The following is a 13,864-nucleotide window of genomic DNA, read 5'->3' on the forward strand; positions in this document are numbered from 1 at the left end:
AACATATGATTTTATTAAAAAAGAAAAAAAGTTAACATTATTTTTCCAAAAGTAGCCATCACTGAGGCTTATAAAAATTGCTCTGAACAAAAACCCGGGGCACACAGAGGCCTTCCTTCTTATTCACGGTTTCTCGCTGCACATACTCATTGGAGACTTCCTTGTACCCGGCTTTTGTGAATAAGACTCTCAAGTATTCTAAAAACGAAAAAAAAAATTGTGTAACTGCCAACTTCTCCTTTTCTAAATAATGAAATAGATTCTGGCCAATAAATTACGAACAAACTACTTCATGTGACAAGACATAACTATTCTTTAAGTACTGGGGGGGGGGGGGGGGGAATAGTACAAGAATACTCAATTTCAGAGCAGAATGCAGCAGGATCACAAAGATGATTTTTGTTTTTCTGGCTTTAAAATTAAAGGGGTTGTCGGATGACAAAAAACAGCATTCAATCAGCTATTCAACAGTAATAAAGCACTTTACTAATTTACGGTTTGTCTAAAAAATTTACATTTACACAATTTTTTGTCCGCTGCTCATGTCATGCAGCTTTCTAAAAATCTTGTCCGCTTACATCCCCCATAATGCTGTTCGACGCTGTATGGGATTGCAGTACCGGTGCTATTCATTTGAATGGGATTCAGCTGCAATCCTAAGCACAGCCACCGCCGATGCGTACGGCACTGTCCCTGGTAAAAACTGATGAGGCCACAGCGACGAACCCTTCAGTCAGATGATCATAGTGGTGTTGGGAGTGGGACCCCAACCGATCTGATATCGATGACCTATCCTAAGGATAGGCCATCAATAAAAAAAAAAAAAGTCCAGATAACCCCTTTAACTTTTGATTCTTGCAATAAATTATTTTTTAGTTCACAATTTGACACATTGGCACAACATTAGTGAAGATTTACAGTATATGTAAGCTAAAGTTAAGGCATGGTGATACATGCAGTGTTTATCAGTGGCCAGGAGATGATAAAGACATAAATGAATGTCACTAAACAGGTGTTGAGAAGGGCTATAATACGTGTTTTATGGGGATTAGTAAACAAACACAGCGAAATAGGGCTAAAACAATGACTAATGGCCATTGTTAACCCTTTCCGCCGCAGACAGTTATTTTTTTCCTTTGTTTTTCATCTCTGCTTTCCATGTGAGGGCTTATTTTTGCGAGATCAGTTGTATTTTTAATGGCACCATTTAATGCACTATATAAAAAGGTACTGAAAAACATTTAACTTTTTATTTTTTTGTAATATGAAATGGAAAAAAAAAATAAAACCAGCGATTGCGCCATTGTTTTTTGGGTTTTGATTTTACGCCGCTTATTGTGCGGTAAAAATGACATGTTAACTTTATTCTGCGGGTCAATACGATTACATCAATACCAAATTAATATAGTTTCTTGAAATGTTTTACTACTTTTACTAAATAAAAAACTATTTGTTAAAAAAAATTGTGTATTCTAAAATCCATAACTTTTTTAATTTTCCATCAATGGAGCTGTCCACTGGCTTGTATTTTTGAGGTTTGAGCTGTAGTTTTTATTGGTACAAATGTGGGGTACGTATGACTTTTTAATCAATTTTGGGAGGGGGGTAACCAAAAATACAAAACAGCAATTCTGTCTTTTTTTTTTTATTTATTTTTTACAGCATTCACCGTGTTTAGTCTCACTAGGGGACTTGAACATGCGATCATCTGATTGCTTGAATAATACAATGCAATACTTATGTATTGCAGTGCATTGTCCTTTTAGTGTTCTATTAACCCCTTCTCTGGCAGGGTTTAATAGCAGTACTAAGATGGCAGACCAGGGCCCTTCACTAGGCCCTTGCCTGCCATGACAACCCATCAGCACCCACAATCATGTCGCAGGGGGGCCATGGGGTGACAGAGTGGGCCACTCCCTCTGTCTAAATGTTTAGATGACGTGGTTGCTATTGACCAAGACATCAAAGTCGTTAAATTGCCGTTAGAGCAGGGTGTCAGGTGTAATACATGGCTGACAACTACTGCGTAGGGACATCTTGCTTATTTTAACGGCTTAGATGCATCAAAATGGTTAAACGGGCTTCCGGAATCGCAGTGATCGTGCTCCATACATCCCCTTGTCAGATACAGTTACGTGACATGTCGCCAAGGCCCAAACATGCCTGGTCTTTAAGGGGTTAATACTAAACAGTTTTCTTCATATCTCTAATTTCCTTATTATACTGAATGAAGTCTGCATGTATTTATAAAATAGATAAGATGTTTCCATACCGTCCAACACACGAGCCAATAATTACAAGTAAATTACTAGTAAACGATTGATGATGCATTGGCATTTATGTAGAATGGGCCTTACCTTCGAAAGAAAAGCTTGGTTGTGAAAAAAATAATTGCAGCAGTAAGGGCATGGGCACACAGGGCAGATATGCCAGTGGCGTAGCTAAGGGGAGCAGGCGGGCATGTGCCCCGAGCACAACTTAGAGGGGGGCGCCAGCGCCACCCCCTCCTGCACTATAATTGTACCTGCGTCTATAGGTCATAGGTACAATTAGAAGCAATGAATGACCGGGTACGTTCTGTGCCCGGCCATTCAGCGCTTTTCTACGAGTGAAGCGGTACCGCGCTTCCGTCATTGAAAGGCGCTGACTGACAAGGAAAGTCATTCTGCACAGCCAATCAGCGCCTTTCATAGACGCTTCGTTCAACCCCAGGAGACCTGCGCAGAAGAGAGCAGGTCTCCATTGCTGCCAGCCGGCGTGGGAACGGGATTAAGGCGAGTTTGAATAGTTTGTTATTTTATTGTAATACAAAAGTGTGTGGCATTATCTACAGGGTAGGCTTTATCTACAAGGGGGGCTTTATCTACAGGGGTAGTTTTATCTACAAGGGGGCTTTATCTACGGGGGTGGCGGGCTTTATCTATGGGGGCGCTATCTATGGAGCACCATATACAGGGGTGGGCTATATCTACAGGGGCGCTATATACAGGGGTAGGCTATCTTTGGAGCACTATATACAGTGGTGGACTATATGTGGAGCACTATATACAGGGGTGGGCTATATCTACAGGGGGCTATATACTGGGGTGGGCTATCTGTGGAGCACTATAGGGGGAGCTATTTGTGGGACACTATATACAGGGGTTGGCTATATGGGAGCACTATTTACAGGGGGCTCTATGGCAGGCACTATCTATAGGGGGCAAGGTGTGTGTGACAGTGTATGCTCTTATAATTAGAGGTGCAGTGTATGGCGCTATTATATTTAGGGGCGTAGTGTGTGGTATAATGAGAACTTTATCTTTATTTATAGGTGTAGAAATGTTGGAAAAGTTAGAAGCTGAAGACATCTGAGCGGCAAACTGCAGAAATGGTCTGTGATCGGGAGAAGTCATCATAGAGGTCTGGACCGAATGGAGAAAAAGAATTAGAATCGGAGACGTCACCGGTGAGTCACTTAATGTAAATGTTCATTCTGCCTCTAATCAGTAATGTAGTCACTGTATGATCTGCAGCGAGATGATGGGTGATGTGATTATGATATGATCTATTTTTTGTGAAACAGCAACTCCCAGCATATCTTTACCATTGTTCGGGCCATGCTGGCAGCTGGAAACAATTTAGTGCAAACCTATATGGCAGGGGTTGCACTAAATTGAGCTATATTTGTGCTGGTCTTGTATTTATGTACTGAGCTTGGTTCTGGTGTTGTATATATGTACTGAGCTTGATTCTGGTGTTGTGTATAGAACTATATTGCTTGTAAAATGTACAAATGTTTTTATGCTCGAGTTCCATAAAAGAAAATGTGGAAAAGAAAGGACACGTCATTTATTGGTAGAGAAAACAAACACGGCGAGGGGGAAGGAGATGTCGGGAAAGAGGTTAGGGGGGGGGCACCAAACTGAATCTTTGCCCCGGGTGCTGGAGAACCTAGCTACGCCTCTGGGATACGCTGAGTATTAGTCCTAAAAGCTGCAGGGAATTCCACCCGCAAAAACACTGTTAGAAACAAAAAAGTTAATACCTACTCAGTTCTCCATTGTCATAGCGACGCATCCCTCTACTGTGAGTACAGCCCGGCTTCTTGGGTTAACGATGCAGTCCATGTAACCGCTGCAGCAGTCACACGAGATGAAACGTCATCCCAGGAGGCTGGCCTGGACAGAGAACAGAGGAACGCTGTTGCTATGACAATACCCGGGTTTAAGTATTAACCTTTTTATTATTTTTTAAACCAAAAAAAGTTTAGGTTTTTTTTCTGATTTGCGATGGAATTGCAGCTTTTCCCTGTTTGTTGGTGGGTTTTATCTCCTTATTATATTCAATGGGGAAAACCCGCAACAAAAGAATAGCGATTCCACAGCGTATATTGACATGCTGCAGATTGAAAAAACTCACTGCAAATCAATTTCTAAACGGTTTCTCTGCATATTTTTTCCGCAGCGTGTGGATGAGATTTGTTTAAATCTCATTCACCCTGCTGCTACGGTAATACACTGCAGATTTTCCGCAATGAAATCCGTTGCAGAAAATCTAAAGTGTTTACACTGTGTGTGTTCCGACCCTAACAGCATAGACTTGAAGATACTAGGGCCAGAAGAATCTGCCAGGGAAAATGCTGACATAAGGGATAACAATGGGCACAAAGAGAAATTAGAAAAGCATATGGTTGAATACGGAATATATGTACTTTAACCAATCATATCCACTAGGAAAGCAATCTGGCAATAATGCCAGACTATTTTAGTTACTTGAGTAGTACAGAATAGGGCTTTCTATGGGGTAAAGCAAAAGAGAAGAATATTTACCTGTAGTAAAAAAATACGACCGTGTTCCATCTTGTCTAACATAAAAGTTTTCGCCAAGTTTGTTTCCTGTTTTAAAGCGTAACATGGCATGATCATTAAGCCCATAGTCACGGAATAAAACACAGCCGCCTGGTTTTAGTATCTGTAAAACAAAAGAAAAAAAAAGTAAAAACGTATACGACCACTACTCCATTTATAGCAAAGTGCGCATGATGACAAAAAAAACCAAGAAGAATCCTGAGGAACTCAACATCTAAAAACAACTATATCAGGATAATTACACACAAAACTTACATATTTGCCCATATACACAAGGTTAACCTGCCACACCAAGGTCATGCTACTATACTGGTGCAGTCATACTTTGTAATGAGGACTGTCCTCTAGATCTGTGCATCCACGGCACAGATTTCATTAACTCAGTCTTTGCAGCGTGAGAGCAGAATGGCCATAAGTGAGCACTATAAGCAAATCACTGGCAAATAGTTTAGAAGGAGGGATGGAATAACCAGGGAACGTTCTGTCGCTGAATAAGAAGGCAAGACAGGTCTGGAGAAGAAATATTTTTGATAGAAAATATAAGCTAATCAGGCAAATTACCTTGTAAATGTTTTCTACGGCATAGTGCATTTTGTCTGGATGGATAGCAGAGAGGACAAAAATTAACGTTGCAACATTCACACTGTCTGCAGGAATAGTGTCGGTAAGATCATCTTTGGTCAGATCACATTGGAAAGCTTTGCAGACATCTGGATTATAACATGGATTTTGCTGTAAAGGTCAATACAAAATCCCCAGGAGTGAAGAGAGATAGTTTAATTTGACATTTATTGTATTTTTATGTTTTGTTTGTGCACATATCAACAAGTGACAAAATCTAAAGAGAATAAAACAGTTACGTTGAATACTCAGACCCATAATATGGATTTTATACAAGTTTTTTTTTCCATGGATTTTTACGTGATATATGAGAGAAAAAAAAGCACATGCTCCATTGCATTCTATTTAATGCAGGTATACTCCCCTAGAAGCAAAGTTATGCCATACAGGGGTTTGCACACTGTGGTCCATGAGCATGAGCCCTAAGGCCCCATGCACATAGCTGTGGCCATAATCACGGCCGCCAGCATTTTCGAGTCTTGCTCCCATACAAAGTATGGGAGCATGGCCTGTAAAACACTAAAAAGCGGACATGGTCCATAATTCCCGGTACAGTTCTATGGCATGGACACCAACCCGTAGCGATACAGAAAGCGGTCCGCGGTCAATAGAACTGAATGGGGCAGTAACTACGGCCGAATTTATGGTCCAGTGCATGGACCACATGTGCGACTACTACTGTGATGTATAAAGTGATACAAACCTTCACAAAATCTACGGCTCTAGGAGAAAAGTCGCAAGCGTAAACAAAAAGATGAGGATCTTCTGCTAAGAGTGGAAATAAACAGTTGCCTACACCACAACCAGCTTCTAGCATAGTCAGTCCTTGGTTCTCAAACTGAAAAGCAGAAAATGGGACAATTTAGGGCACATGTTATTAAGAAATCCATTAGGGTATGTGCACACACACTAATTACGTCCGTAATTGACGGACGTATTTCGGCCGCAAGTCCCGGACCGAACACAGTGCAGGGAGCCGGGCTCCTAGCATCATAGTTATGTACGATGCTAGGAGTCCCTGCCTCGCTGCAAGACAACTGTCTCGTACTGAAAACATGATTACAGTACGCGACAGTTGTCCTGCAGCGAGGCAGGGACTCCTAGCATCGTACATAAGTATGATGCTAGGAGCCCGGCTCCCTGCACTGTGTTCGGTCCGGGACTTGCGGCCGAAATACGTCCGTCAATTACGGACGTAATTAGTGTGTGTGCACATACCCTTAGAGTTTGCAATACACTTCCTACCTAAATACATTGAAAGCCGCCATTTGTAGATTGACCCATATTCCATTGGAAGGACTAAAGTGATGCAATGCCATAACTAAGTAAACAAACATAACTACATAATTCTAAGAGAGTAAGCCCACCTCTCTGCATGCTTTAAGTTCCTCAAACTCCCTGGTTGTCCAATGTCTGTCCTTGAAGAAATTGGTGCTGTTTCTCTTGTAGAAAAGGTCCCAGTTCTTCTGAGCTTCTTTTTCTAGCTTGAGTTGCTTGAATTCAGATACTATTAGAACATCACTTTGGGCCACATAGGTGTTTGGAAGTTCTAACTTATCAACTTTTTTCTGGAAAGGTATCTCAGAAGAAGAAAATGTTCTACAAGTGGAGTCAGTATCTACCGATGACTTGTCCCCATCCAGAGTACAGGGTTCCATGTCGTTACTTTCTAAAGGAAAATTAGTAGGAGAAACGTTCAGGAGTCAAACATTCACTTATCAATGTTTATCTCCTTAATCGTAGAACACATTTTATCATTTACCTCTCCTAACAGAAATAGCATTTACTTTTCAATTTAAAAAGGTTTTCCGGGACCTATCCTTTATTCTCCCTGTTTTTATCAATAAAGTCTTATAAACATACTGTACAAATAACATTTTCAGAGGGAGCATGGGGAGAGGGAGCAAGGGGAGAGGGAGCAAGGGGAGAGGGAGCAAGGGGAGAGGGAGAAAGGGGAGAGGGAGCAAGGGGAGAGGGAGCAAGGGGAGAGGGAGCAAGGGGAGAGGGAGCAAGGGGAGAGGGAGCAAGGGGAGAGGGAGCATGGGGAGAGGGAGCAAGGGGAGAGGGAGCATGGGGAGAGGGAGCATGGGGAGAGGGAGCAAGGGGAGAGGGAGCATGGGGAGAGGGAGCATGGGGAGAGGGAGCAAGGGGAGAGGGAGCAAGGGGAGAGGGAGCATGGGGAGAGGGAGCATGGGGAGAGGGAGCATTGATTACGATAAAATGGATTTTAAAAAAGTAATGAAATCGGTAATAGACATAAAAAGGGTATTCTGTGCTGTTTATTTTAAATCAGAAAACTAATTTTAAATACCTTTAGTGAACAAATTGTCTACACTGTTTTAAAGGCAACATGTCATTCACATTATGCTGGGATGGTAGGGCGCCATTCCAGGAAACAAGACATGACCGGTTAATATGGGTGATGTATTGATGTGGGGGATTGTGATGAAATCTCATCAATTTTGCACTCAGCAGTTTAACTTGTTTTGTGGCAAAACTTTGGCTATTCAAGTAGCAGTTCATTGGTATTTGTAATACTTACAACATGGTTATTCACTATATACCAGTTACTAGCCATCTTCAACTTATTCCTTTTTCTCTAAACCATACTGCACTTTAGTATTTTTTCATGTTATGTATAAAACTATTTAATATATTTGCACAACTTTTGTGATATTTGTATGTGATAACCCTGTAGTGGTGATCTCATGGTCATCCGTGTGGATTCATTTTTTAATGTATTGTTACTTCTAAAGAATATGAAAAAATGTATTTATTTTTATTCAGCTCAAAGACTTAGTCTCTAATGGGTTTTTATATATACTGTCCGAGTACAGATCTCTAACTTTTTGGGATCATTAAGATGTTTAGGTAATGGAATCACATGCAGCGGATATAGTTTGGATCATACTGTTTTAAAGGGAACCTGCCCTCACTGAGATGTGCCACCAGAGATAAGCCTGGCCTATTCATGAGCTGCCACAAGCTCTGCCCACATTCAGCCATCTCCGCTGATTGGCAGATGTCTCCTTATGCACAATAATAGGGAGAAATCTGTCAATCAGCAGTGAGTGGGCGAAGCTACCAAAAAGTGGGCAGGGCTCACGGTAGCTCACAAGTACGCTGGACTCATCTCTGGCGGTGCTGCTGGGGCTCTGCATGTTCGTTCTCATAAAAGGGTCCACATTAGCACATACGTGACAGACTGCTGAAATCAGCGTATCTTCCACTACATTATACTACCCTCAGGGAGGGCAGCTTAATGTTGATAACAGATTCCCATGAAATTACTTTTTTCTACGCTTACATATGATTAATGGAAGTAAGGGCCTGTTCACATCAGCATTGGCTTTCCGTTCCGGGGCTCCGTCGCAGGTTTCCATCGGGTGAACCCCGCAACAGAAAGTAAAACTGAAACCACAGCTTCCGTTTCAGTCACCATTGATATCAATGGTGATGGAAAAATTGCAAATGGTTTCCGTTCGTCACCATTCCGGCAGGTTTACGTTTATTCCGACGGAATCAATAGCGCAGTCGACTGAGCTATTGATTCCGTCATTAATATGATGCTGCCTCACGGAGCAGGTGTCTTTTGCCACATGTTAATTATGGTGATGTGGACACCCATAATTCATCCAGGAGCAGGGAGCGGGAAAAAGCAGCCAGTAAACGAAGACTTAGTGGGACTTCATCTGGTTAAAAAAAAAAAAAGACCCCAAATGGGAGTAACGGTATTTTACGTCCGGAATTGTGGAGAAAAAAAAAAGCAGGAAATGGTTTGGTTTTTCGGCAGCGAAATTTCTGCTACTTTCTGCGGAATTGCTACAGAAATTTTCTACAGCAATTCTGTTACGTGTGCAGAAGCCCTTTAAGTCCATATTTATCAAAAATGGTTAAAAAATGCCCCACATATGGGGATGCAAATGTTGGGAGGTATGCATACATCACCGCAATTAACGTTCACACTGGATAAAAATATGGCACTTTTTGTATGTCAGGGTCTATGTGGAGTAGAGATGTGAGTATGTGTGCATTTTTTTAAAAATTATTTAAAAAAAATGGCATTTCTTAAATGTGTCTTAATCCTGGCCAGGCAGTAAGTCACATTATGCTCCAATTTTACATGCATGGCGCAAATGGTTAATTAATAAGGCGCACTTATATATACACTATAATAGGTTTTCCAGCAACTAAAAATTGACGGCCTATTCTCAGGATAGGCCATCATTAGCTGATGGGTCGGGGTCCGACTTCCGGGACCCCCGATCAGCTGTTTTGAGTGGGCCGAAGCGCCCGTATGAGCCCTTGTTCCCTTTAATTTCTTCTTGTTCACTGTGAATCGTCGACACGCATTTAGCGGCGATTCACAGGTATTGCAGCCCTTTCCCCCATTCACCTTGGGGGTATGTTCACACGCAGTGGTTTCAGACGTAATTCGAGTGTTTTACGCCTCGAATTACGCCTGAAAAAATGGCTCCATTACGCCTACAAACATCTACCCATTGCTTTCAATGGGAATTTACGATATTCTGTTCCCACGAGCCTTTATTTTACGCGTCGCTATCAAAATACGGCGCGTAAAATGACGGCTCGTCAAAAGAAGTGCAGGACACTTCTTGGGACGTTTTTAGAGGAGTTTTTCATAGACTCTATTGAAAACAGCTCTAAAAACAGCCGTAAAAAACGCAGCGAAAATCGCAGCTCCGTATTTTCAGATTTTTTTGGTTAAGCGTGTGAACATACCCTAATGGGAGAAAAGGCTACAATACCTGTGAATCGCCGCGAAACGCGTGTCGGCGATTCACATTGAGCAAGAAGAAATTAATAGGAGGCTGTGACCCCTTCAAAACAGCTGATCAGAGGGGGTCCCGAAAGTCAGACCCCGACCCTTCAGCTATGCATTGCCTATCCGGAGGATAAACAACCAATTTTTAGTGGATGGAAAACCTCTTTAAATATGCAAAAAAAAAAATTGAATACATTGATAAATGTGGGCCTTAGTGTTTCAATTCCTCACCATTTCAAGATCTCTGCTTGCTATCAGTGAATAGGAAACTTCTTATTTTCAGCCAGAGGTGTAAGGTCCGTCTGAATCATGTCCAACTAGACACAGGTGCATGGCTCATTACATGTAAGCGCTCTGAAATACTCAGGGTATGTTCACATTTTTTTCTAGACAAATTTCGGAGCGCAAAACAGTCGCATTACGGTCCAAAATACGCCTGTACGCAGTTTACCATTATTTTCAATGGTTAAAAGCTCAGTAGTGCATAAAAGGCTTAATTTTACGCCGCTGTTTCAAATAAACGAGCATAAAATTACACCTCGTAAAAAAGTGCATGTCACTTCTTAAGGCATATATTGGCCACATTTTGACAATTTCCTATAAACAATGCCAAAAACGCATTGAAGAAACACTTCAAAAACTGCCAATTAAACAGCTGGTTTTCAGAGACTGTTTTCTTTTCAAAGCAGCCTCGTATTTTTTATCTGTGCACGGTAGGTGAGGAATTAAGAATATACAAGAAAGTTGCAGCTTTTTATTATGCATTGTTTAAACTGTAACCAATAAACCATAAAATTAGGTAACCCCTTTAAGGACTCTTAAACGGTAACTTTTATAGTAACCAACATAAAAGCCATTTCTTATTAAAATACATAAAAAAAATCTTAGAAGTTGGGACTACGTATGAAAAATAAGGAACTATGTAGGACAACGTCAGGTTTCTGCGGAATATTACATCGCAGCACACTGACACTCTGTACTGAAGGATGGACTCTATGATATGGTACAGCGCGTCACTAACTGCGTTGTGCTTGCAGGTAGGGAACCCTGGGCTCATGTCAGTACTGCGCCTGCGCATCCAGGGCGATAGAGGAAGACGCACTTACCGTATTGTTTATGTGATTACCGACATATCTCGTAAAGCACTAGATTAGGAGAAATGAACGGGACGCCACCCCCACCTCCTTTGGACCGGGATGAACACGGACTAAGATTAGGAGAGAGTTTCGAGAAGAGGCCGCGCTCCTCCTTCCACACTGTGCGCTGTGAGTACCGGATAAATACGTCATATTGCTTCTGCCAATCAAGTGCTGTTTCATCCTGTGACGTCATCCATGTTTATTGTTGACCACCGAACTAGGTCATATTGCTGATATCATTCAGTCAGTGACAAATTTAATAAGAGTGCCCCTACCTATGAATGAGTGTCCCCATAAAGATGTGACTCCCCTAAAGTGCAGTACTTCACTATATAGGTTTAAAATAAATTATACTTAGAAATGAAAAGTAATAAAACATCTCCTCACATATTACTGGACTAGTATCGATCTATTCTTAAGGTCTGCTATGCACAAAAATGGAGAGCATGGCTTGGGACCCCATGAAAAGGGCCACCCTGAGTGCCCCCGTGAATAAAGAAAACCAAAAAAAATGTAAAAAATTCCCCCTTTGGCTTAGATGTATCTGATAAGGCAGTTCTCAGTGCGGGTACAGGGCGATACACCCTGAATCTATAGACCAGCGTGGAGAACTGGTGTACGCACGCTCCCCGTACATGGTAGAATGCCTGTAACCTACCCATATATATATATTATTTATACAGTGAATATTTACAGCGGGCACACATTGGCGCATTTACAACTTCTTATACACATCAGATTTTGTGTTTGTAACATTGATATATATGCTTTTTATTATATATTACCAGAGCATGTACTTATAGTATAACTGAAATAGGAAAATAATCCATAAATACAAGCAGCTTGTGGGCACCAGAGTCTTAGATTCATCTACCTAATGTTTATCATGTCAATTACGGAAATAAGACGGATCAGGTGTCAACGAATTGTAAACATCTCTGTATTCTGCACTTTCTACAATACAAATATCTCAGCGGGTGCCATCATGACGCCCCTTTACTATGTGATCTGTATGTAAAGGAGTGCTTTGTTTTGCGCACAGTTGGGGGTATTATTTGGGCACTGTATTTCCGGATACTGTTTGTGCTTTGTATTGTATTTTTGAGAAAAACGTGTACTTTTACTTTACTTTAGTTGTTACTGTCTTTTTTGTTCATGTGTTCCATACAGCCTGTTTTTTCTGCCACCTACGTGGCTTCACTAGATGCGACAGCTGTAACACGATTGGTTAAAACGGCAACATCTCCACTTGGTGCAGTGAGATGGCAGTCTGTATTCTGACAATAGACTAGTTATTATTGACCACTCCATAGGGGGAGTCTTTGATCATAACACTCTATTAGGGGATTGCTCTTTATGCTAATCCCCGATATGACATTTAAAGGGATTTATTCTCCGTTTCATACAGATTTACTAGTCCGTCATTGACTCAAAATGAGGTAATGCTCAAGCAGATTGGCTGTGGAAGGAATTCATCAACCCGCAACATTTAAGAATGTTTGGTTTTTTTTTAGATGATTTTAAACCAGCTTCCATAGACACGTCTTGTGAGGGAGAACTCCAAGTTGGAAAAGGAGATGAAGTCACAATTACTTTGCCACATATCCCAGTAAGTGAAATGTGTCTGTTCAGATATGTCAGTTTTGTTGTATTATATTTGCTGTTACACTCGATTTCAGCTAAATATGATATTGAAGGACAACTCCCATTGTAATTACTCATTGGGGAACCGTTCTGACTCCCTAATGAATAATTACCTACATGTTTTGCTTGCCAAGCTGCTCCATCTGCTTGTACAGATTATATTTTAGTAGCGGAAAGCATGACCTGCTGATGACAATGCTGGATCCCCATTCTGCAAGTAGACCTAGCGCTGGATCATAGACTTACCCAGAATTCCATTTCATTTACCCACACAATTGTTAATATGCGACGTGGATTTAAAGCTCCTTCAATCTAGCAGGTGCAGATTGGGTTTCCAGGTTTTAGGCCATGTTCACACAGTTTTTTTGTAGGCAGAAAAAATTCTGTCTCAGAATTCCTTTTTTTCCGTGGCGTTTTTCACTGCTCTTTTCGCCCGTGGCTATTGAAGAAGCTAATGCAAGGACCCCAGGCAAAAATCACTGCAAAAAAATGGTTAAAAACAAGCTCTGACGGTTTTTTTCTCCCTCCCACTGATTTCAATGGAAGGTCCGAGGCGTAAACCGCAGCAAGAAAGAATATGCCGCTTCTCTACCCGTGAGTGGCCAAAAAAACACTTCTGCCTCCCATTGAAATTAATGGGAGATGGTTTTGACAGTTTTTTGCCTCAAGCTCATGCTTAAAGAGGCTCTGTCACCAGATTATAAAATCCCTATCTCCTATTGCATGTGATGGGCGCTGCAATGTAGATAACAGCAAAGTTTTTTGTTATTTTTAAAAACGATCATTTTTGCCCAAGTTATGAGCAATTATAGATTTATGCAAAT

The 13,864-nt window shown here is 41.3% G+C and overlaps 2 protein-coding genes across 2 annotated transcripts in view; one reads left to right on the forward strand and one right to left on the reverse strand.

Annotated features, from left to right (window-relative positions):
* On the reverse strand, window positions 1-11,520 carry METTL6 (methyltransferase 6, tRNA N3-cytidine). The gene is made up of 6 exons (XM_075827133.1): window positions 11,364-11,520; window positions 6,839-7,140; window positions 6,175-6,309; window positions 5,412-5,582; window positions 4,812-4,953; window positions 1-198 (listed from the first exon to the last, which is right to left on the reverse strand). The coding sequence occupies exons 2-6, from the start codon at window positions 7,127-7,129 to the stop codon at window positions 59-61; spliced, it is 879 nt and encodes a 292-aa protein (XP_075683248.1). The 5' UTR covers window positions 7,130-7,140; window positions 11,364-11,520; the 3' UTR covers window positions 1-58.
* EAF1 (ELL associated factor 1) overlaps window positions 11,261-13,864 on the forward strand; it is a 22,687-nt gene continuing 20,083 nt past the window's right edge. Inside the window, exons 1-2 of the mRNA XM_075827134.1 lie at window positions 11,261-11,522; window positions 12,911-13,005. Of these exons, the coding sequence (XP_075683249.1) occupies window positions 11,417-11,522; window positions 12,911-13,005 (201 nt within the window). The 5' untranslated portion in view covers window positions 11,261-11,416. The remainder of the gene's footprint in view (window positions 11,523-12,910; window positions 13,006-13,864) is intronic.

The sequence above is a fragment of the Rhinoderma darwinii genome, chromosome 5 (genome assembly GCF_050947455.1).
Source record: "Rhinoderma darwinii isolate aRhiDar2 chromosome 5, aRhiDar2.hap1, whole genome shotgun sequence".
NCBI lineage: Eukaryota > Metazoa > Chordata > Amphibia > Anura > Rhinodermatidae > Rhinoderma > Rhinoderma darwinii.